Raw genomic sequence first — 23,161 nt, 5'->3', positions numbered from 1 at the left:
TGAGAAACGGGGGAGTTTTACACTCTGTGTTATCATTTCTTCCATTTAATTCTATGACTGATAATTGTGGACTTCTTGAGTTTTCTTATTTTGGTGATTTTTTATTCTGGAAACGATGGCAAAAAAAACCTATTCGTTATCGGTTAGATAGGGCTCTGGCGAATGAAGACTGACATGATATATTTAGTACAATCATTCGTTAAATATTTGCCCATGATAGGATCAGATCATAAACCGATTTTAGCTACCATCGAGGATAAGGTTTCAAGGGGTAAGCATTGTTTTCGGTTTGATAAATGGTGGGTTGGGAAGGAAGGGTTGCTCGAAGCTATCACTGAAGAATGGGTTAACCGAGGGAGCTACTGTTGACAGGCTGATTAGTTGTCGGTGTTCCATCTCTAGATGACAGAAAACTTTAAAACCATTTGGTAGGGAGACGAATGAGGGTATAAAAAGTGAACTTACCCTTGCGCAAGTAGATGATGGAAGGTGATCCGAGGAGATTACGGCACTGACTTTATGATTGCGTGAGGCATATCATGATGAGGAGATATATTGGCACCAGAAATGTAGGAACCGTTGGATGCAGGTAGGGGACCTTAATTCCAAATATTTTCATGCTTTAGCAAAACAATGTCGGGCTAGGAACCGTATTATAGGACGACATGGTGATGATAATGTTTGGGCTATGGAGGGGAAGGATATTCAAAATATTGCGGTAACATATTTTCAGGATTTGTTCACATCGACTAATCCTCATGAATTTGAGGATGCTTTGAGTGAGGTACAATCACCGATCTCTGTGGAGGATGATCTTTTTATCACGGCCCCGACTATATAGAAAGAGGTGCGGGAGGCTTTGTTTATGATGCACCCTGAAAAAACCTCTGGGCCAGACAGTATAACTGCACTTTTTTACCAAAAGACGTGACCTATTATTAAAGTGGATGTATTGGGACTAGTTAATTATTTCTTCTCTGAAGGTTCGTTTGGAGCAGACAACAAAGACATAACCTTTTTTATGGATTTCTCAGATTTGGTGAAGATGGTGTCTTCCCCTTCCGAGTGACCGATCTTCTCAGTTTACCTAGACGATATCAAAAGCGATACGGAGGAGTTTTCTTTGTTTTCTCTTTCACTTATTTATCGTAGTGCAAATGTTAAGACATATTTTTTTGGCCTATAAAGCTCGCGCTGAATCGTCTAGTGTCACCTTTGTAAACAATTTTTCTTCGTATTAACTTTAGAGCCAATATTTTATGTTGTTGATAAAAAAAAAGAAAAAAAAAACAACTACAAAGCTCTGAGAATAAATTTTGTTAATTACTAGAGTGAATTATGTTTTTGAGATTTCTATAAACTGAGAATATCGATATACTAATAATAATTTAGTTAATTTGATACTGAATACTGATCATAAATTATGTGACCTTCATATAAATAAGTTAAATGCTGCAATGAGAATGCCTAGCTCTTGTAGCTCACCGGTCAACGAAGGCACATAATGGTGCAACGCTTGACTGGTTCGAGACGAGGCTGGGCATTAGAGAGAGAGATGAAATGAGAGAGAGATGAATGAAGCAAAGAATCAAGTGTTTCATAACCATACGAGATATTCTAAAATATCTCTTTTTCTTTTTGTTCATGTAATTTTTTTTGTGTACACAAGTCTACTTCATGGATTTTAAATTTCGTGGTTCACAAATTTGCAAGTGATTAAGGAATAGAATCTCTGGACTTTTCGGGATGATTTCACTTGGTTCTTTCTAAGCATAATTTTCTAATATCAACGTCAGACTTATACAAGAAGTAGTATATATAAACTTAACCTGATATAGTGATATTTATAAATTTTGTTAATAATGTTAAATAAATAAATAAATCTTAGTCAAAATAAATCTAGTAATGGATTTGTGATTCAATCATCTTTACAAAGTTCTTTTTTAAAATGTTTTGTTTCTGAATAGTTTTTTTATTGACCGGATGAATATTATTCATTGAATAATATAGACAAAACATTTTTCAAAAAATAATAATAATATGATTGTGATAGATACAATCATGGTAATTTCACATTGTTCTAATAATACTTTTCAAGAAACGTACAATATATGACAAAACGTGTCAAACATGTCCTCTATTCTTATTCATCGTCCAAGAAACTTTGAACTTGACCGAGATTCGTTATAATCACTCTCATATGTATAAATTATACTCTTCACAATTTAATTGATCACATAACAAAATCTAAAGACCAAACATAATTTAAAACCCTCTCTCATTTTTTTAGTATTCTCTACTCTCTCAAGTCTCACCCCCAAAACCTCGTCGATATATATCATACCACAGCTGTTGTCACTCATGTCTTCTAAATTGGTTTACCGTACCCTTCGACCGGTGCTATCATCTTCGGTACAATTCACCGGTTTAGGTACTGGACCGGGGATAAGGGGACATATCATCAGCCACTTGCCCACTGTTCGGTTTTTTAGTTCTGTCACGTCATCTCCGGCGAGTGAGAATAACCAACCGGAAAACCCTATCCGAACGGTCGACGGCAAAGTTATATCCACTTATTGGGGTATACCTCCGGCTAAGATCACTAAACCGGACGGTTCAGCTTGGAAGTGGAATTGCTTTCAACCATGGGATTCATACAAACCGGACGTGTCTATTGATGTAACCAAACATCACAAACCTTCCAATTTTACTGACAAATTCGCATATTGGACCGTCCAAACTCTGAAAATACCGGTTCACCTATTTTTTCAGGTAACTTCTTCAGAACTTTTAAATTGTTGTATCAATTGTTCGTATTCATATAATTTTCAAATAATCAAATATTTGGTAGTCAGTAATTGGGTTGTATCAAAAGTAGCTGATTACAACATTTTTCCATATTGAAAAAAAGATAATCTGTAAATTTTTGAAATTGAACTCTGATTCTTAAACCTTTGACCATATACACATTTGTTCGTTTATTTTTCCTAATTCAATAATTTTGCGTATTTAGAGGAAGCATATGTGCCATGCAATGTTGTTAGAGACAGTGGCGGCAGTGCCAGGAATGGTCGGAGGGATGCTTTTGCACTTGAAATCTCTTCGACGATTTGAACATAGCGGTGGATGGATAAAAGCTTTGCTCGAAGAGGCCGAGAATGAGCGTATGCATCTTATGACCTTCATTGAACTCTCACAACCCAAATGGTATGTATGCATGTACCCTTCTGATTTTGTACCTTATCAAAATACCACGTATAACTTGTATTATACAACTATATAGTAATTAATACAATCTAAATTCAAATCATTATTTGTTAGAGTTAATTTATCTAACCATTTGAACCGGTTATTAAAGGTACGAACGGGCGATTGTGTTCACGGTCCAAGGCGTTTTCTTCAACGCATATTTCTTGGCTTATGTAGTTTCTCCGAAACTTGCTCATCGCATAACTGGATACTTAGAAGAAGAGGCTGTGAATTCTTACACCGAATTCCTCGAAGACATCGATGCCGGAAAATTCGAAAACTCGCCAGCTCCAGCCATCGCAATCGATTACTGGCGGTTGCCTAGAGACGCGACGCTCAGGGACGTGGTTTATGTTATCCGAGCTGACGAAGCTCACCACCGAGATATTAATCATTATGCTTCGGTAAGGAGTTATTATACTTTTATTTGCAAAAGATGTATAGTAATATTATTTAATGTGAATTTTCGAAATTTTGGCTAACATATTGGGGGTTAAATTAACGTTTGTGCAGGATATACAATTTAAAGGACACGAACTCAAGGAAGCTCCGGCTCCGGTTGGATATCATTAGAGATCATTTGACAAAGCTTCTTGTATCCATGCATGATAAACGCCTATGTGATTGTGGACTCTATTATACTTTTATTTCCTCTTTTTTTTTTTTTATTGTTCAAAATTGTTATTCTTTATAGATTATGATCTGTGTTGTAGCACATATTGACATTTTTTTTTCAGATTCGAGATTGTAAATTTATATTCAAATAAAAAATAAGTGATGTTATTGTATTGAAAAACCATTCATATGTGGGCCAGTGGTAGGATGAATTTCGGATTGAGGGTGAGATTCCTAATACTCTCGGGTTTGAATCTCCACGGCTGCAAACACCTTAAGTGGCCACCGCAGAAAAATTTAACAATGGGCTATGCGGCCTCTAGGAACCATTCTTGCCGCTTTTGGGACGCACGCCAAGCCTTCGGGCTAGTGGACTAGTCAGGACCCACTGGGCTTTGGATACCTGAATTATATAAAAAAAAAATACATGTATAGTTTCTTCTAGTTAAATATTTATAGTTTTAGACTACCATTTATCTTTATGTTCGATTGACACACTACTATTTTTTCTTCATAGGTACGTTAAATAATTATATACGTCTTTGAAAATTCAAACATGGCATATACGAGGAAAACTCTACATTTTTATCTATTAGATGGTGTGGTGTTTATCTAATTTGTTTCACAAAAAAATAGAATCAAACAAAGATTACAGGGGAAGTATAATGATTATTTCTTAAGCAACAAACTAACATGATAAACTATATATAAAATCTTATCTGTTTAATTTGATTGGTTATTTATTTTTTTGGAAATTATTTATGTAATATATTTTTGTAAAGTAATTAAATTGATTAGTATTTGACTTCTTTTATATTTATCTTGAATAGCTGTTTTTTTGACATTTTATAAATAACTAGATGAGGACCCGCCCGATGTGCGGGTTTAAAGTTTTATAAATTAAATTAAATTTAACAAAAATATATATTAAAATGTGTCGTACGTTTGTTATAATACACGGATTTATATCTATTTACAAATATTTTATGTATGTGTACTATTAAAAGTGTACTTTTTAAAACCTAACTATATTCTATGTTACAAATTTATTCTTTATCATCACCTAGAAAATGTCTATATGAACACATTAAGTCAACTATTTTACTTTCACTTCTTTATAGTTTTTTAATTACAAAAATTGTTGGCTCAAAACATATTTTGAATAAAAAATATATTACATAATATACTAATCAATTATGTACCATTACAATAATGTATGACCACCATGGAGAAAACCTCGGCTCCGCCCTCATCCCTTATAGAGAGAACCTTGCGTCTCACTTCCTCCACCATAGAGAAAACCTTGGCTCCACCTTCCTCCCTTGGAGAGATAACATTGCGTCCAACCTCCTCCACCTTCCTCCCTAGGGAAGATAACCTTGTGTGCAACCTTCTCCACTATAGAAAGAACCTTGGCTCTGCCCTCCTCCTGTGTAGAGAGAATATGTTCACATTTTTTTGCTATCTCAAAATGGCTTGCTCCGACAACTAATGAAAGTAAAAAAAAAAATGTTGACGTCACAAAATCTTTTGATAGTAACTAATGTTAAATTTCCCAATGTATTCGTGGAAGTGTCTTTGACACACCATGATGTTGCTTTGTCTCTGTAACGCCTCAACCGCCACCTTGCTTAGTGAGCCCATGTCCACTCTCAGTCCATAGGCCCGCCTTCCTAAGTGTGCCCTATATCTTTCCCGGCCCATAGACCCACCCATATTTGATGGCCGGTTTGTTATGTCAGAGAGACTTTAAAAACTTGTTTACCGACCCTACAAATCTACAAATGATCTTTTCTTGTGTTTTGTCCTCACTCGCACAGTTCCGACAATCACTTCCAGAAAGGTCACCAATCATAAAGTTCTCTCAGGATCCTTGACCAAAAAAATAAGTGCATTTTGGTGATATATGTGGCTAAATCAATTCTTTTATACCTTTTCCGCAAATCAGGATGTCACAGTCTTTGAGCTCATATGGATCTATCAACAACGATCTATCTATATATGTTTATTGTAAGCTTGTGTTTGATTAGCCTATTTTATCCATCCATTAGGTTGATGAGCTTCTACTCGTTATCTCCCTTTGGGATTGAATGAATAATAGTAACATTTATGTTTGCAAAATAAGAAAGGCTTTATGACCAACCAATCAAGGTTGAGAAATTAAAACAAATAATTTGACATAATTAAAGAAACAATAGAATATTATAAACACGGTAGTATATGAATCTTAAATAATTCAAAAATGAAAATATAAATTAAATAAAATAATCTAAAAATACTACAATAAATTTTAAAATACAGTATTAGGAAAAGAAGATGCATTTATTAATATTTTTCTTGGGTTAACATATTAATCTTACCATTTCCCATCTGAAAAAGGAGAAAGTAGGAGAAAAATTTGGTTTAAAAGAATAAGAAAAAATTAACTTCCCATTAAAAAAATTTCTAATTAAATAAAATTGAAAGCAGTGTTTTTGAATAAATTATTTAATTATGAGACGATATATCTTTATATAAAAGTGAGTATTTACAAAATTTTAGAATTAATAATTATCTGTATAATATCCTTAATCCTTTTTTTGTAAAATTAATAATTTAAAATTAAAAGAAGTAAATAATATTATAATTTCGAATTTTATGAAATATATATATATATAATCTCCTTATTATTATTTAAAAAACCTTTGTATTTTTTTTATAAAATCTGTAATTTTTGATAATTATCTTTTTACATTATTAATATTTTTAAAACAAAATAATTTATTTTTGTTGTAATTATAGTTCTCCTATTAAATATTAACTTTTACACATGTCAAAAATCTGAGATTGATAAATTGACACATGTCAAAATCTTGTTAATGACTAACTTTCAAAACCCAACTTTATATAATAAGATAAGGTTAATTTTATGTATACTTCCAAAATATTAGCATAGGGAATTTACTATTTTCAACTAGAGGATAACCCGTGCTACAGCACGGGATTAAATTTTTTTAACCTTTTTCTTATCTGAGTTAGGTAATCTATCTTATTATCGAAGTTAAAATAAAAACGTAATCGGTAATAAACTAATCAGTCGCTTTATATAATCTCATACTTTGCATAATATAGCTGCTTACAAAATCAGACAGACAAAGAGTATATTGAATAGTAGATATGTTAGAGGGTATATATTGGACAATATCGGATAGTAGGTTCGTAATGGATTACGCAGAAAGCAATATCGGACTATAGTTTTGTTGGTTTGTGTTTTAAGATTCTATTTGTGTTTATGAATGTTTAATATCCAAAGTAAACAATAATAAAATAAAATAAAAATAATAGTAAGAGTAGAAATGACTCATATAGTCATGAAAGTACCATATTCCGTCATTAACCCATTCAACCATGTGTTGTATTTTCTCTGTAGGGCAAATTAGAATAAATATAGAGTTAGTAACATATATATTAATAAAACGAAATTATAATATACCTAGAATTTAGGGAGTAAGTACCATTCCATTTCCTAGTGAAGATTTTGGAAAACTTCTTTAAAAACAACATTGGTGGTCTTTGTTTGAGGTTTTCCCTCAGCATCTGTTATCAACATCTTCAATCCAGACTTTGATTTAACTCTTGACATTGCTACATATAACTGACCATGGGAGAAAACGGGTCTAGGCAAGTATATACCAACATTTTCCAGAGATTGACCTTGACTCTTATTGATAGTCATTGCAAAAGCAACTGACACTGGGAACTGTCTTCGGCGCATTTTGAAAGGCAACCTAGTATCTGATGGTGATATCAACATCCTAGGGATGAGAACTATCTTACCAACTCGCGTACCAGTTAAAATCCGAGCTTGCAAAACATGGTCCGCCATTTGGGTGATCTGCAGTCTTGTACCATTCATTAAACCACCATGCGGATCAATATTTCTCATTAACATAATCGGACAACCTATTTTCAAACGAAGCCTATGATAAGGTATACCCGAAACCTTAATGGTATTTAGAAAATCTGGTGAGTAAACTTTATTTTTCAGAGCACGTTTATCTTGAGGGTCAATTGAATCAGAACTTAGATAAATTCTTTCTTCAGCTGTAAAGCTGACTTCGGAGTTTAGCTTGAATTCTTGTTCCCTAAAATATATAAAAACTAATTTCAGATTTAAATATTAAGAAGAAGGATATAAATGGATTGTTACCTTCTCATCAACCAAGATCAAACAAATGTAGGTAGGCTGCATTATGATTATTTCGGGTATCCAGAGCCTCAGTACTTTAACAGCAACACTCAACCTATCTGTTGATGGATTCAAATCCTCTATGTATGCAACCATTTTTTGGTTTGGTTCTTGATTATTTTGGAGAAAGAAGAAAGATGATGAAAGGTGAGAGGTTAGAATATTTTAGATAATAGATATATAGTAAATGTTTTATCGTGAATGAAGTTTGAAGTTGCAAAAAAAATTAAAAAAAAAAAAAATATATATATATATATATATATATATATATCTAGAAAAGAGGAATATGAAAAGTGATTGGAAGTTACTTACAAATTTATGTCGGTTTTTTTTTTGTCAGTTCGAAATTGAAGTAATCAAGGCGAAGACTTTGAAAATAACAAAAAATTTATGTTTGGTGTATAATCCATACATGCAATGGTTAAATTTGATCGAAACTATACATTGTAATAGATTAATTCATATTTATATTGTACTAATACTAATTAGACAGTCTGCTTGAATTGCAGTTTTTACTAATCGCATGTACTGCAATAAAAATTAGAATCAGTATAAATTTCTTTTACATTTATAGATACATGATGAAACTGATGCTACTTCAAAGTAGATTTCATCATCATATACTCCATTGAAACTATGATTCTTAGAAGTCTAATTCATCATCAATGTCTCTGTTGAAAGAGATCCTTATTTTACTATATTGAAGATTTCTAAATTAAATAATTGAGTACAATATTCTAAAGTATAGAAAAAAACTAAACAGTCAAATATCTAGTAAAATAAATTAAGTTTTGAACAAATAAATTATAAACAATAAAAATACCATATAAATAACCAAAGCAAAATAATATTAAAAACTGAACCAAATAAATAACCAACAAAGTTTTAAAATAAGCATTTAAAAATGTTTTTTATTGTTCAAAGGAAAAATGTGAAAATAATTGGAAACCAAACGTGGAGTAGGACTATGTTTTTCCGTGATCAACATCTTCACAGCTAATGACTTCATTCAAATCCTTGGTAGGATAATCTCCTTTATCTTCGGTGAAATCAGTAGACTGATCGGAACATTTTTTCTTGCTTGTAGATGATTGATCAATGTTTGGGTCTGTGGCTTCTGTTTTGCGCTTCGACGAAGGAGTTGAACTGGAAGAATGATCAGTTTCATAAGGCTCAGTGCCATTAGTAATCATCAGTGATGCCTGCACGTAAAAAAGTATATACATTAGATGTTTCTGATAGCACTATATAGATATATAGAAACTATATTTAATAAAAAAAGGCAAACCTGTTCAGAGGTGAGACTAATTCTGTCAATAGTATTTTCAGATGCTTCATTACTAATTTCCATGAATTTATTGCCTTCCCAGACATTAGCAACCTTGTAACTATCATTAGCACCAGAAAGATTGTCCCCACCAATACATATCAGAAATTGAAAGGTCTTCCCACACACAGCCTTAATCTGATCAGGGATCAAAGTAGGATCCGTAATCTGCATATTCGATATTGTGAATGATTCCATATTTTGTTAAAAATCTAACCAAGGAATTTAAAAATATACCTCTTCAAATGAACCATTTAGGATTTCAGCTGCGGAAACACCAACAATTTTTGATGCCCAACTATCAAACATGAAAATTTTGGTTTCACCACTCTTGTCCCAAACGTGGACATGTAATTTGTACCTAAAGAGGAATTAATCATCTAATAGATAAACCAACAAATATTCATATTTCAAAATATATGACAAATAATTAGAAGACTTACTTAGGCTCAATCAACGTGGCCCACTCGTTACAGGTTTCACACCTCCACCTTGGTTTGCTTGGTTTCTTAACATCTTCCACTTTAATTGACAGGTCCTCTTTATCAACCTTCTTATTACACTTTCGACAGCTAATGTAGAACCAACCCCAATCTGTATCGATTGCTGAAATAGTACATGCGATTCTACATTTTCCTACCTATCAAAATAATATTACATCCTTAAGCTTATAACTCATACATTTTCCAAAATAGATTATGTTAATATATTGTTAGACTATTAATAAATGTAAAATACCTCTGTTTCAGCAAGTACGTCAGCAATCATTTGCAAAGGAAAGTCAAGACCACTCTTGGAGCCAGACGGGTTATAAACTCTCTTTCCACCAGAATTGGTAATTGTTAAAGCCAATTGATCCGCAGGAAGACTAAAATGAAAAAGAGGAATAGTAAATCATAATGAAACATATTGTTGATTAATAATTTCATAGCTATTTGAATTTACATGTTCTGAAAAGCCTCCATCTCTGGTAACTGAGGATTGATCATCAAGATAGAAGAATCGAAAGCATTCTCAATGTATCGTTTTTCTGAAATGAAATATAAATATGATACAGTAGTTAAATGTTTTCTAAAAATACTTTTGATAAATATTTTGTGCCCTAGAAATTAAATGTATAAATATTATGCGTACTGTTACCTTTATAGCTGTTTTGTTTAACAAAGCGTAGGAAACACATAACCATTCCATCACTTGAATCATTGATAGCACGATCTAAAGCTTCAGCGTAGGTTTCCCATAGAGTACATGATAATCGTTTATCCCTAAATAAGAATTTTAACAGACATAGATTATATTAAAATAGTATAACATATAAGCATGAAAATCTATATAAAATAGATTTTTAATAGTATAATGTATAAGCATGAAAATATATATATTATTTTTGTTATGAACAAAAAAAATCTAAAAATATATATTTAGATTTATAATATTACTCAATGTCTCTTATCTCAAACTCAATTTTCTTCATGGTAATGTTGTTACGACTTGTGATTTCTTCTAAACCTCCAGAACTGACTACTTGACCAATAACGTCTGTAAATATAAATAATACAACTATTAATAAAATCATCTTTGTAAATTAGTAACAAAATATATGTATTATGAAATTACCTAGCAGGAGATTTTTGTCAAGATTTCCAGCAAGTATACTATCAAACGATGTGAATGATAGGTAATGATCATCAGATACATTTTCAGAAGGAATAATTGTGGTACCATATCTGGTACTAATCTTATACTTAATAAGAGAAGGACGCAAGTAGGATGTACAGAAATTCAAACCAAAAGTTGATATAACTTTCCAAGATCCAGGCTTCAATTCAGATTCAAACTTTTTGATATGATCCTTTCTGATAGAAGCTCCTATTTTGTCACCCTATATAAAACAAAAAAAATACTCTTAGAATGAATTGATATTAATATATTAGCAAAAGAATAATAAATCTATACTTAAAATACATACTGTTTCGTCAGCGAGAATTAGTTCGAGTGATTCACCAAGTTTAGCGGTATTCATTTTCCAACTGTGGAGAATTTTGACTTGAATACGCCAAGCGTTTTTGTATGGTTTTAGGTCTTTCAAAGGAGTGTAAGATAGGGGTAGAGCCATCATTTTGTGTAACGAAGTAAAAATCGTTATTTTAGTATAATAATCCAATAGAAAGTTCTCAATATATTTATAGTTATAATTCATTGATTTAGGTTATCACTTATAAGTTAAGATTTGATATCAGGAATATACGCAAAATATATTTACTTGCTTGATTCGTTACAACTGATAAACGAATATTCCTTTGAAAATTTGATCGTAAAAGATTAGTTCATAATTGTAACATCGGAAATCAAGGAATTAAACAAAATATGGTAACTTGAATATTCGTTTTATAAGATTTTAACTGAATCAGAAAAATTTCCTTTTAAATTAATATTTGTTATGATATGTTTCGGTAATTAAGTAAATATTCAAATTCTTCGGTATTAAAATTTATGAAATCAGAGTGTTTGCCTATAACGAATGGGTTTGTTTGGGATCTTAATTAACTAATCTTGAATTAAATAATAAACTGGATCCGAAAAATATTATTCTCGAACACAAACAGATCCGGTGGTTATTTTCCTTCTATTGTCGGTTTTTTTAAGGATCCGCGTCCCGACCCGTTTTTTTTAAAGTAATCGACCGAGGGCATTTTCGTCATTTGTCAAAATCGAAACTATAGGTTAATTAGATTAAATTTTGTGATTCTCTAATCATTTTTAATGAAAAACCTACCAAAACCAAGTCATGGTCCATTTTTACTCTAGAGAGTACTTCTGCTTTAATAGTATAGATATTGGTATGTATATTGGTATAAACATAAATTCTATGTTTTTTAAACATGGAAATTGAAAACCTTTCGGACACGATCGTCTACTAAAGAAAACCCCAAACTAAACTACGTCATCAAAAACCCAATTGCGCTACGAGACCGCCATCACCATCATGAGACGGGCACACGGAGGCAGTGGTGGTAGAAATCACGACCGCCGTTACGTCCGTCGTGGTGGTGGGAATGCGAATCCAGTAAAAGATCAATCAGAATTGGACCATAAGCAAGAAGACACGACCTCCACGGATCGGTCGTCTACAGCTGCTTCTCCGTCTACTTCTCAGCCATTAACAAAACCTTCGAAACCTTACCGGAGCCCTAGGAGTCGGCGCGGCCGTGTATCAAATTCAAAACCTCGTCCCGTTGAGGTGAATTTTACTGAATCCGATGTTGTAGATTGCTTGGCTGATGATTTGAGTAGCTTAAAGGTGAAACAGAACCCGAATTCGATTACGGACGAGAAGGTTCATCTCAGTTCTGTTGATCATTCGAATTCTGAGGAATCAGATGTGAATAGAGGTGAAAGTGAAGAACTTGCTGATGCTGGTACTAATGCTAATGAGTATGAGACGAATGGAGACATTATGTTGACTATTCTGAATGATTTGAGATCTAGCGTCAGTGAGCCAGAGCTAACAGAGGATCAACTAAAGATGAATGATCAATTACAGGAAGATGAGGTATAAAGTTTTGACCTTTGTGCTGTTTAGGCTTGATTATAAAAGTTATGCTGTGGTTTAGATTGTTCATTGGGGGTTACTGATTTGTATTGAAATCTTGCAGCTTTTGGCATTGGGGTACATCTATGGAGGAAACATGTTCATCTTTGATCGGCATAAAGATATGCGATACTTTCAGGTCAGAGATAAGCTTTGTACTTGCAGGTTTCATATAGAGATAAATGTGACATAACAATATCTTCTAATGATTGGTTTTTGCAGGTTCATGTAAACGTTGAAGCTACTAATGAATATACCATCTCTACGAAGCTTAACTTACAAGCTGATTCAAGTAAGGAGCCAGAGGATTTCTTGTACTCTTTCAAGGCACAGCATCTTCCGCCGATTGTGTTGACATGTTTGTTACCAAGTGCTTATCCGAGCCACTTACCGCCTTATTTCTTAATAAGTGTTCAGTGGATGAACCCTGATAAGATTTCAAGTCTCTGCTCAATGCTGGACTCTATATGGAGTGAACAGCCAGGGCAAGAAGTCTTGTACCAATGGATGGACTGGTTACAGAACTCGTCGATTTCTCATCTCGGATTTGATGATGAGGTTGTTCTTGGTCCTTATGGGGTTACATGTTCTAGAGATAAGCGTGCTGTGTCTGGAAGTCGTTCTCCGGATTCAGATATTCCTTATATTAGGAGTTATGACGATGAGAAACGTCATGATAGTTTCCTTCAGAGCTTGCATGAGTGTTGTATATGTTTCTCTGAATCTGCAGGTAAAACGTGTCCTTTCTTCATAGCTGTTTGCTTTTAGTGATGTGGGTTGGTTCAAGCTGCTTACACTTGTTTCTCCATATTATTTTTTTACTCCTTGGACAGGTATTGACTTTGTTAAGTTACCATGCGAGCATTTCTTTTGTTTGAAATGTATGAAGACCTACACAGACATACATGTCTCTGAAGGCACAGTTAACAAGCTTAAGTGTCCGGACTCGAAATGTGGAGAAGTTGTTCCGCCAGGTATATTGAAGAGATTGTTGGGCGATGAAGCGTATGAACGCTGGGAAACTCTTATGTTGCAGAAAACATTGGAAGCCATGACTGACGTCGCTTACTGTCCTAGATGTGAAACCCCTTGCATAGAGGATGAGGAGCAGCTTGCTTTATGCTTCAAGTGCCACTTCAGTTTCTGTACACTTTGTAAAGAAAAGAGACATGTGGGTGTGGCTTGCATGAGCCCGGAGCTTAGGCTTCAAATCTTGCAGGTATCTTTATTGTGCCTTTGATCAATCACTACAATTCTGTTTATTATATCCCTAAAGATCTTTAGACAGATGACTTTTTCTTACATGTAAATCTTATGCAGGAGCGTCAGAGTTCTTCTCGTCTTGGAGAGGAACAAAGGCGGAAAGAAAAAGAAATGATCAATGAAATTATGAGTGTGAAGGTGATAATGAAAAGCGCTAAACAATGCCCATCTTGCAAAATAGCCATCTCAAGAACCGGAGGTTGCAACAAAATGGTCTGCAATAACTGTGGCCAATACTTTTGTTACCGTTGCAACAAAGCTATCAGTGGTTATGAACATTTCAGGTTAGTGATGTTACATATATAAAAGAATAGATGCATACATATGTTATGTATATATCTTGGAACTAAATAAACCTTGTCTTCTTTGGTAAAAGCGAGGGGACATGTGATCTATTCCCACAAGAGGCGATCCAAGAATGGAATGAGAGGATGAATGAGCGACAAGTCCTTGGACAAATTCAAGCTCAAATGTTTGCAGAAAACGGTCAGTTTCCACAGCGCGGCCAGCTGTGTCCTAATTGCCGCCAGTTCAATGCAAAGGTAAAAGCTAATTTGGTTTTAATCAAGCCAGTGAATTATGGGGTTTTGGGGTTCATGAGATGATTCTTGAGTTGGTTATTGTGTAGGCTGGAAACAACAATCACTTGTTTTGCTGGGCATGTCAAGCTCATTTCTGTTATCTTTGCAAGAAAGTGGTGAAGAAATCTGTTCAGCATTATGGACCAAAGGGTTGCAAGCAACACACAGATGGGTAAAGGCATGCATGTCTGTAAAGATCAAACTCAGATTCTGTTTTTTTCTTTTCTTTTCCAGAGGTTGTCGTTTGTTTTATGTTCCAAAGAAACATTGATCAGTTTGATTTATTCTTCGAGTGCGGTTTCAATATATATTATTTATCTGTCATTGTTGTGTCTTCTCATTTGCTTATGGTCCAATAAAAGCGTTGATGGGTTTGGTTGATTTTTTGAAGATATAAATGTTCTTAAACAAAATTTAAAACCCCTTTGAAGCCAACAATAACGTAGATGCAGGTGATAAGTGTCTGAGAGAAATCATCTCCTGGACTGCTATATATGTTCTCGGTATGTCACTTCGTATACCTTAACTCTCTCCTTTTCTGATCTGTTTCGTCGACCTGTAAATTAAAATGGTGATGTTGAACCAATGTTGTCTCCATGATCATCATTACAACTTGCCATTATTTATATGCAATGGGTATAGGGGAAACTAATGTAGGGTGTAACTTATTGCATAGAGTCAGGAAATACCAACGTCTTTGACTAATTGATTCACTAACTTGTGTTGGCAAACAACTCATAGATAATTCATCCAGTCTAGATAAGCTTACAGGTAACTTTGGGAAAGAGTCTCCAAATGGGAAGTTTCAGAAAATAGTTTAATATCTCTAAATTTGGTTTTGATTACATTTTCAACCACTTAGGCCATTGGTGACCATGTTGTCTCCCTTCGTGAGCAATGTTGTCTCTTTCTTTGAAGACCAAATTGAAGTCAGACATTGGTTCTTTCAGAAATCCTATCTTTGGTGGAGCTTCTTCCTTACTATACAGGGAATCTGAACCTCATTCTTGTACTGGGCATCAACCTTAATCTAAGCGGATGCTTGCGATTGAGGAGCTTTCCTGATGTCTCAAATAACACCTTAGAACTCCACTAAAAGTCTAAAACAAACAAGGATCGAAGAAGTTCCTTGGTGGATTGAGAACTTCGCTAGTATTGAATTCCTATATATAAAGGAATGCAACAAGTTAAAACATGTATCCTTAACCATTTCTAAACTGAAACATCTTGAGGATGTTGATTTTACATATTGCAGGGGGTTGACTGAAGCTAGTAGTTGGCATGGTCACGTCCAATGGGAGCAGACATTGTCTCAAATGTCAAATTCAATTTCTTGAACTGTTTGAAATTGGATCAAGAAGCTCTGTTCTTCAACAAGAACCAATTTTCAAGTTTATGATCTTTCCAGGTGAAGAAGTGCTTTCAAATTTCACTCACCGAATAACTAATGGAAGCTCTTTGGCCATTCAAAACGATCATGGGATTGTTTCGTTTGTAGATGACATGAAGACTTCAGGTGAAATGAACAGTCACAAATAAGCTGAAGGTCTTTTTATGTAGTTTCGGGTATAGATATCTCGATAAAACTGTTAAAACATTGAAATTACTACAGTCATGATGTTGAAGATAAAGAAAGAGTTGAAGCTTGAAGCCGCAGATATTTTATGAGAGAAGAGATGTTTGGTCAACAGGTTCTGACATGGATGTCTCTGTTTTAGACCAAACCTTTTTTCAATCTTCTCTCTACTCCTAATTGTGATTGTTGTTAATTCTCTAGCTAGTGTTATTATATGAATGTTTCATTACGCTACTGGTTGAACCACAAGGCTTGTCAGATAGATATGAGTCTTTGAGGTGAAAGAAACCAAGTGGCAGTGGCAGTCCCAGTGTTGAGGTATTAGAAACTTTCATTATTCAAACCCAAACTTTGATTGTCTAATTAGGGTTTATTTTGACTCTAAAGCTTTTCTTAAGTGATGATCACAAAAAGCTGAAAAAAAGGTAACACAATAACATAAAAAATTTCATTACCAGAAAAATATTAGTGAAAGCGAAATCATTATCTAGTTGTGGATCTATTACAATTATCAACTACTGAGTTACAATGCAGAGTCTACACTAACACAGAACAAAAGGCTAAAATAAACAAAAAAAAAAAACTCTTGAAAGATTCTCGTTTTCTTGACTTCTCATTCAAGTCATGGGGGTTAGCTTTGTAGACTCTATAACCCTCCCGCTCCTCCGACGCAAAAAAATTGGAATGGGCACGTGTATCGGTGACGGAGCAGCACCCATTGTGACAGAACCACCAAAAAACTCTACTTGTCGATTCAGTTTCTCACGAACCAGATCCGATTTAGATCGCCACACCTTCAGGGTACGAGACGGTTTCGAGGGTTTAAAAGAAACTTTTCGTGGGTTACGAAAACGTTTCGAGTTCGAGCCTAAGGGAGGAGCGACCTTTACATGATGAACATGTCGATCGGAGATAGAAGACAAGCAGTGGAAACCAATTCCGTTTTTTGTATGAGACGGAACTGCATCAACGTTTCTGACCATGTAACGATGTTTCCTCATCTTCAAAAGAGTGTTTCTGCGTTTAATCGTTCTAGAGAATTGTGTATGTAGAAGTAGCTAGGCTCTTCAATCAAGTTCAAAGGTTATTTATAATAATGTTACGGTGAGTCGGTCGGTGACACTAACACAAAAGGAAATACGCTTGTTATTTCCTTTTTCTAATTCTGTTTCCTTTTCCGATAAAGCTTAATCTGTGTTAAAATTTTATGTTTTCAATAATTTCTCTTTAAACTTACTGTAATCATTTAAATTTTCAGATAGGACCTTCCATTCCACTTGTTTTTTTTTTTTTTTTTCAACAGAACCTTCCACTTTGTTCCAGAAAAAAACTCTTAATTTTTAATTAAATTTAAAATTAGTTTTAAATATTATAATATTTCTTTTTTTACAAAAAAATCGATCCTCGTGTCAGCGCAAAGACTCAGAGCGTAACAACCACTCATAAAATGACACGTATCCCAATCTCAAAAAGCGCAATGTCTATTTGCGTAATTTCGTAAGTTTCATGGGTCTCCCGTCGTCTCTGTCTGTCTCTTTCTCCTCCTTTGCTCCGTCGATCTCTCAGATTAATCTCTCTCTCTCTCTCCTCCGCCCATCTCTCTCTCTCTCTCTCTCTCGTCGTCTTTGGTCTCTGAGATTCTCTCTTCAATCCGAGTTCTCTCTCCCCCCCCCCCCCCAATCACAAATCTAAAACCCTAGGTTTTCTCAAAATTCTCATTATTGTTTGACTAGAAACAACAAATCCGAATGGATGGTGGTGTGAACAGCAAAGTATCCACCAGCGACGGTGGAGGAGGAGGAGGAGGATCTGAAACTGTCGAATCAATGGAGATTAAGCCTTCTCCTCTACCTCAACCACAGCCTGCCGTGATTCTAAGTTCAACCGCGCCTCCTCCGTTCCTGAGCAAGACCTATGACATGGTTGATGATCCCGTTACGGATTCGATTGTGTCGTGGAGTGCTAATAACAACAGTTTTATCGTTTGGGATCCACCGCTGTTCGCTAGAGATCTTCTTCCTAAGAACTTTAAGCATAATAACTTCTCCAGCTTCGTCAGGCAGCTCAATACTTATGTAATTCCCCTCTTTCCCTTCACTTGTTTCAATTTTGGAAGTAAATAGTAGCACCGTTATGAACTAGGTTTAGTTGATGTTGTTGCTACGAAGATTCTTGATCCTAACTTACTGAGCAGAGGAGTTTTTGGCTTGTTGAACAATGGTTTTAGCCTATAGAAAGGATAGGTAGCTTTCTGAGTAATGTCTTTTTAGAGCCTACTTTATTCGTTGCTGTTGATTTATCCAAGACTGAGACTGGTGTATTGTGATTGTTTAGTTTAGGACCTTATGGTTTTTTGGAATTTGAATAGATGATATACTGCATTTCATCGTCTATAAGCTATACTGATAAGGGTTTCTCAATAGCGTTCTTGTTGGAACAATTAGGAATCAACTATTGGTGCTGTCTGTTAGGACATAAACCACAGCATGGGAAATGCAGTTTTTGCAATTGAAAGTTTGAAATCAGTCTAGCATATTCTCATGGAATGCAGATTCCTGATCTAGTATTGATATAAAAGATTTGTAAGGGCGTTGATGGAGCTTACACTAGATACAGTTTTAGGGGAAATAAAAATAACTGAATCAAGTCTCTTTTCTGGTCTGAGTGATTGGATTAGTGTTTCAACTTGGACTTGTGATAGTTTGAAACTGAGATAGAGATGCATCCTTTAATGTGTTTTCTGTCTGTCTGACTCCATGTAATCAGGTTTAGCAATAGTCTAAGATAGTAATGAACCTTCCTGAATTTTCTCAGCATTATAAAGATGAAGAAAGAAGAAAAATGGAAAAAGAGAGCAAGTCTCATGTTGATCATGACCTGATTGCAAGGTTATCGACTCTCTGTATTACTATGTATCATCATCTTGTTGCAACTTCTAAATGAGTCAAGTTTAATGGAGCCTTTTATGGCTTGGAGTAGAAACTAGATCGTAGATATATGGGTATTTGGTGTTGCCAATATTTGTGCAGTAGGACTTTGCATTTTTGGTTAGTATGTCAGTTGCGGGAATCATAGATCTTCTCTGTACACTTCGATTTTGATTATATTGTTCATATAGGCTGGATGGAGATTGTATTGCCTATCTAAGTAGATTTACATAAGGTCTTCGTGAGTAGAGCTTGTACTGAATAATTGTTTAGAGCAGGATGCTAGTAATATTTCTGCAAGATGGTGAAAGCTTGATTTCTCTGCAGACAGTTCCTATTTGCAACATTCGTGAATATTATTATTCCTTAGTGTCCTTGTAACACATGTTGGGACACTATTTGAAAGAGAATTTCGATCTTTACTAGTTTATTTCATGCAGATTCTGACATACAGAGTACACTGGTATATCATAGAGACCTTACACTCTCTTAGTTTTAATGATCGCTATTGGATATTAAGACCCACAAAAGGAACATGTATTTAGCAGTTTTCCTGATTCTTCCGTTCACGATATTAGATTGAACCACCGTTGGTCTGTTTCATTTACTTGGCTTCTGACTGAAATTTGCTCTGTAGCATGTGCCAACTGATAAGTTACTTCCTGTCAATGGCTGTTTGAAAATCTGTGAATAGTTGGCAGTTAGAATTTGTGTTGAAGTTTTAAGATTTTCACTTTTAAGGTTTCCCCTGTCGGGCAACTTCTTTCTCATTTGTCTCGGTGGCATCCATTCTCATTACATTTTGCGTGCCTTTTCTAAAAACAGGGTTTCCGAAAGGTTGACCCAGATAGATGGGAATTTGCGAATGAAGGTTTTTTAAGAGGTCAGAAGCACTTGCTAAAAACAATAACTAGGCGAAAATCTGCCCAGGGACATGGACATCAGCAATCTCAGCACTCGAATGGACAGAACGCATCTGTTAGTGCATGTGTTGAAGTTGGCAAATTTGGTCTCGAAGAAGAAGTTGAGAGGCTAAAAAGAGATAAGAACGTCCTTATGCAAGAACTCGTCAGATTAAGACAGCAGCAACAGTCCACTGATAACCAACTTCAAACGATGGTTCAGCGTCTCCAGGGCATGGAGAATCGGCAACAACAGTTAATGTCATTCCTTGCAAAGGCAGTACAAAGCCCTCATTTTCTATCTCAATTCTTACAACAGCAGAATCAACAAAACGAGAGTAGTAGGCGCATCAGTGATACCAATAAGAAGCGGAGATTCAAGCGAGACGGCATTGTCGGTAATAATGATTCTGCTTCTCCTGATGGACAGATAGTGAAGTATCAACCTCCAATGCACGAGCAAGCCAAAGCAATGTTTAAGCAGCTTATGAAGATGGAACCTTACAAAACCGGGGATGATGGTTTCCTTCTTGGTAATGGTACTTCTACTACTGAGGGAACAGAGATGGATACTTCAACAAACCATGCATCGGGTATAACTCTTCAGGAAATGCCAACAGCTTCTGATATACAGCCATCATCACCAATTGGAACAACTCCTGAAAATGTTTCAGCACAACCAGAAGCAACCGAGAACTGTATACCTTCACCTGATGGTCTAACTCTTCCCGAATTCTCTCATATGCTACCAGAAATTAACGCAGAGAAGCCTCCAGAGGATTTCTTGGAACCAAACATTGGAGATTCTAGTCCTTTCCTTGACCCAGATCTGTTGATCGATGATTCTCTGTCCTTTGACATCGACGACTTTCCAATGGACCCTGATATAGAGCCTGTTGATTACTCACTACTCGAAGACTTATTGATGTCAAGCACGGTCTCAGATAATATGGATTTCACACCAGTGGACAATGAGACAGAGCAGAAACAAAATGGATGGGACAAAACTCAACATATGGATAATCTGACTCAACAGATGGGTCTTCTCTCGCCTGAAACTGTAGATCCCTCAAGGTAATTAAAATTAACTTTAGTAGTAGTAATCTATCAGACAAACTCTAATTACTCAAACAGTATTTGCTTACTTATTTATTATGTTTATTTCATTCAGGCAAAATCCTTGATTTTGGGGAGTCTTTAAAGTCTTTTGAACTGGTAACACAGTCTGAGAGCAGCATATACATTTCATCCACTGATCATTTTTTTCGTTTGCCTTTTCCAAACTTGTATAAACGTTACTGCTTCTTACAACTCTTAATCCACACATTACAATCAAGATGTGTCATGTTTCAATCTCTTCTTGAATTTTTAGCCTATTTTCTTGAAGAAGAGCAATGTGAACTTTTGAGGTCAACTATTTTGTTCTCTTTTTGCCATTATTAAACCCGAATGAAACCGGATTTTCTTTTTCTTTACAGTAATAAAAAAAAATCTAGCTGAATTTATTGAACCGAGTCTAAGTTTGGTGTAAACTAAACCGAACTATTTCAAATAAACAGAAATTTTCTAAGAAAATATATTTTTTAAAAGTCTTTTATCTTATGAATCTAACTAAATTGATTAGTTATCTTATTTTCGAAAAAAATTCAAAACTCAACTCGAACCAAACCCAAAAGTTTAAAACCAAACTGGAGTAGAAGTTTCGGTTCTTATTTGTGGATCTGTTTTTCTCAACCCTAAAAACCAAAACCGAGACTACTAGTGCTATCTGTTCATCACAAAAGGATGACGAAGAAGCTCTTCCACAGTGCCTCTCTTCCTCCAATCCTTCTCCAAACATCTCCCAACAAAACCTCTAAACTCCGGCGAACCACTCACCGGAATCTCCACCTTCTCACTGCAACAAATCGCGCAAACCAAAGCCGCCCAATCCGGTTTATCCCCAACTTTGGTCAATGGATATCTTCCAAGGTAACACTCAAGAACCACAACTCCTAAGGACCACACATCTCCTGCAAATCCAACTTCACCAAAACCCCATTTCTCTGGGTCCACACGTTCAGGACTCATATAAGCACATGTCCCATTCGATCCATACTCTCCTCCTGCTACAATCCTGCTCGCACCAAAATCCGCAATCTTTACCTCTCCATTCTCGTTAATAAGGAGATTTGAAGGCTTTATGTCTCCATGAACTATTCTCATTTCTTGCAGATAACGTAACCCTTGGAGGATTCTGTTAGCGAGCGCCGATATCATTGGCTCGGGAAAAACTTGTTGAGCAAGCAACGCGTCGTGGAGAGATCCTTTCTCCATTACCTCCATTACGAAACAGAGATCAGATGAATTGACAAAAACTGCGTAGCATTTAACGACAAAACTCGATTGGATACGTTTGAGGATGTTAGCTTCGACGGCGGTTGTTCTCATCGTCGTGGCGTTAAGATTTGACCTGAGGACTTTTAAAGCATAGAGCGTTTTGGTTCTCCGGTGACGGGTTTTGTAGACTGTTCCACCGCTTCCGTGTCCCAAAACGGCGAGTTTCTCGAGATCGTTTAAGGTTTCCACCGGAGAGGAATCAGGGCTTGATGATGATGATGATGATGATGACGATTGAGATGGGATGGAAAAGGCAATGGTGTTGCGGTGGCAAAGTGGTGGCGGAATAGAGAGTGTGAGAGGTTCTTGGTGACGTCGCTCTCTAACAAGTGTCATCTAACTAGGTTATTTGCACTTGTGTGTGGTTCAAGTCCTAGGTTACACATTAAAAAGGACATGACACGTGGCAAATGTGATCCACTTGTATGACACTTGTCACAGTCAGTTTTAACAAACTCAAGAATTTTGTGGTTTTCAGGTGGTGGTGATCAATTTTTGCTTCTGATAAAAATAGGTAACAAG

General features: G+C 35.3%; 6 protein-coding genes and 1 pseudogene across 8 annotated transcripts; 3 read left to right on the top strand and 4 right to left on the bottom strand.

Moving 5' to 3' along the window:
* Positions 1 to 2,220: 2,220 nt before the first annotated feature.
* LOC147924239 (ubiquinol oxidase 3, mitochondrial-like) lies at positions 2,221 to 4,045 on the top strand. The gene is made up of 4 exons (XM_087496063.1): positions 2,221 to 2,772; positions 3,014 to 3,207; positions 3,359 to 3,653; positions 3,763 to 4,045. Exons 1-4 carry the CDS (start codon positions 2,362 to 2,364, stop codon positions 3,820 to 3,822), a joined length of 960 nt encoding a protein of 319 aa, XP_087352189.1. The 5' UTR covers positions 2,221 to 2,361; the 3' UTR covers positions 3,823 to 4,045.
* Positions 4,046 to 6,660: 2,615 nt separating this feature from the next.
* Positions 6,661 to 8,188, bottom strand: LOC147924238 (uncharacterized). Its single transcript, XM_087496676.1, has 3 exons — positions 8,054 to 8,188; positions 7,379 to 7,972; positions 6,661 to 6,699 (listed from the first exon to the last, which is right to left on the bottom strand). The coding sequence occupies exons 1-3, from the start codon at positions 8,186 to 8,188 to the stop codon at positions 6,661 to 6,663; spliced, it is 768 nt and encodes a 255-aa protein (XP_087352802.1).
* An 869-nt stretch (positions 8,189 to 9,057) lies between these two features.
* On the bottom strand, positions 9,058 to 9,617 carry LOC147924237 (uncharacterized). The gene is made up of 2 exons (XM_087496675.1): positions 9,381 to 9,617; positions 9,058 to 9,294 (listed from the first exon to the last, which is right to left on the bottom strand). The coding sequence occupies exons 1-2, from the start codon at positions 9,615 to 9,617 to the stop codon at positions 9,058 to 9,060; spliced, it is 474 nt and encodes a 157-aa protein (XP_087352801.1).
* A 522-nt stretch (positions 9,618 to 10,139) lies between these two features.
* On the bottom strand, positions 10,140 to 11,535 carry LOC104759617 (uncharacterized). Its single transcript, XM_087496674.1, has 6 exons — positions 11,389 to 11,535; positions 11,037 to 11,301; positions 10,859 to 10,958; positions 10,560 to 10,684; positions 10,365 to 10,449; positions 10,140 to 10,287 (listed from the first exon to the last, which is right to left on the bottom strand). Exons 1-6 carry the CDS (start codon positions 11,533 to 11,535, stop codon positions 10,140 to 10,142), a joined length of 870 nt encoding a protein of 289 aa, XP_087352800.1.
* A 738-nt stretch (positions 11,536 to 12,273) lies between these two features.
* Positions 12,274 to 15,179, top strand: LOC104757603 (uncharacterized). The gene is made up of 7 exons (XM_010480355.3): positions 12,274 to 12,972; positions 13,076 to 13,150; positions 13,234 to 13,741; positions 13,845 to 14,230; positions 14,332 to 14,558; positions 14,651 to 14,816; positions 14,903 to 15,179. Exons 1-7 carry the CDS (start codon positions 12,406 to 12,408, stop codon positions 15,029 to 15,031), a joined length of 2,058 nt encoding a protein of 685 aa, XP_010478657.1. The 5' UTR covers positions 12,274 to 12,405; the 3' UTR covers positions 15,032 to 15,179.
* A 2,751-nt stretch (positions 15,180 to 17,930) lies between these two features.
* Positions 17,931 to 21,674, top strand: LOC104757601 (heat stress transcription factor A-1d). 3 transcript variants are annotated; one of them, XM_087497148.1, is made up of 4 exons: positions 17,949 to 18,506; positions 19,246 to 19,319; positions 20,184 to 21,334; positions 21,432 to 21,674. In XM_087497148.1, the coding sequence occupies exons 3-4, from the start codon at positions 20,415 to 20,417 to the stop codon at positions 21,442 to 21,444; spliced, it is 933 nt and encodes a 310-aa protein (XP_087353274.1). In that variant the 5' UTR covers positions 17,949 to 18,506; positions 19,246 to 19,319; positions 20,184 to 20,414; the 3' UTR covers positions 21,445 to 21,674. The 3 variants fall into 3 exon arrangements, with proteins under 3 accessions (XP_010478656.2, XP_087353274.1, XP_087353273.1); XM_010480354.3 differs by lacking the exon at positions 19,246 to 19,319 and having other exon boundaries at positions 17,931 to 18,506; XM_087497147.1 differs by lacking the exon at positions 19,246 to 19,319 and having other exon boundaries at positions 20,184 to 21,437.
* A 244-nt stretch (positions 21,675 to 21,918) lies between these two features.
* Positions 21,919 to 22,978, bottom strand: LOC147924236 (mitogen-activated protein kinase kinase 10 pseudogene; annotated as a pseudogene).
* Positions 22,979 to 23,161: the final 183 nt, after the last annotated feature.

The sequence above is a fragment of the Camelina sativa genome, chromosome 17 (assembly GCF_030686135.1).
Source record: "Camelina sativa cultivar CO46 ecotype springtype chromosome 17, ASM3068613v1".
Lineage (NCBI taxonomy): Eukaryota > Viridiplantae > Streptophyta > Magnoliopsida > Brassicales > Brassicaceae > Camelina > Camelina sativa.
The sequence above is the reverse complement of the archived record's forward strand: the minus strand, read 5'-3'. Positions and strand labels throughout refer to the sequence as shown.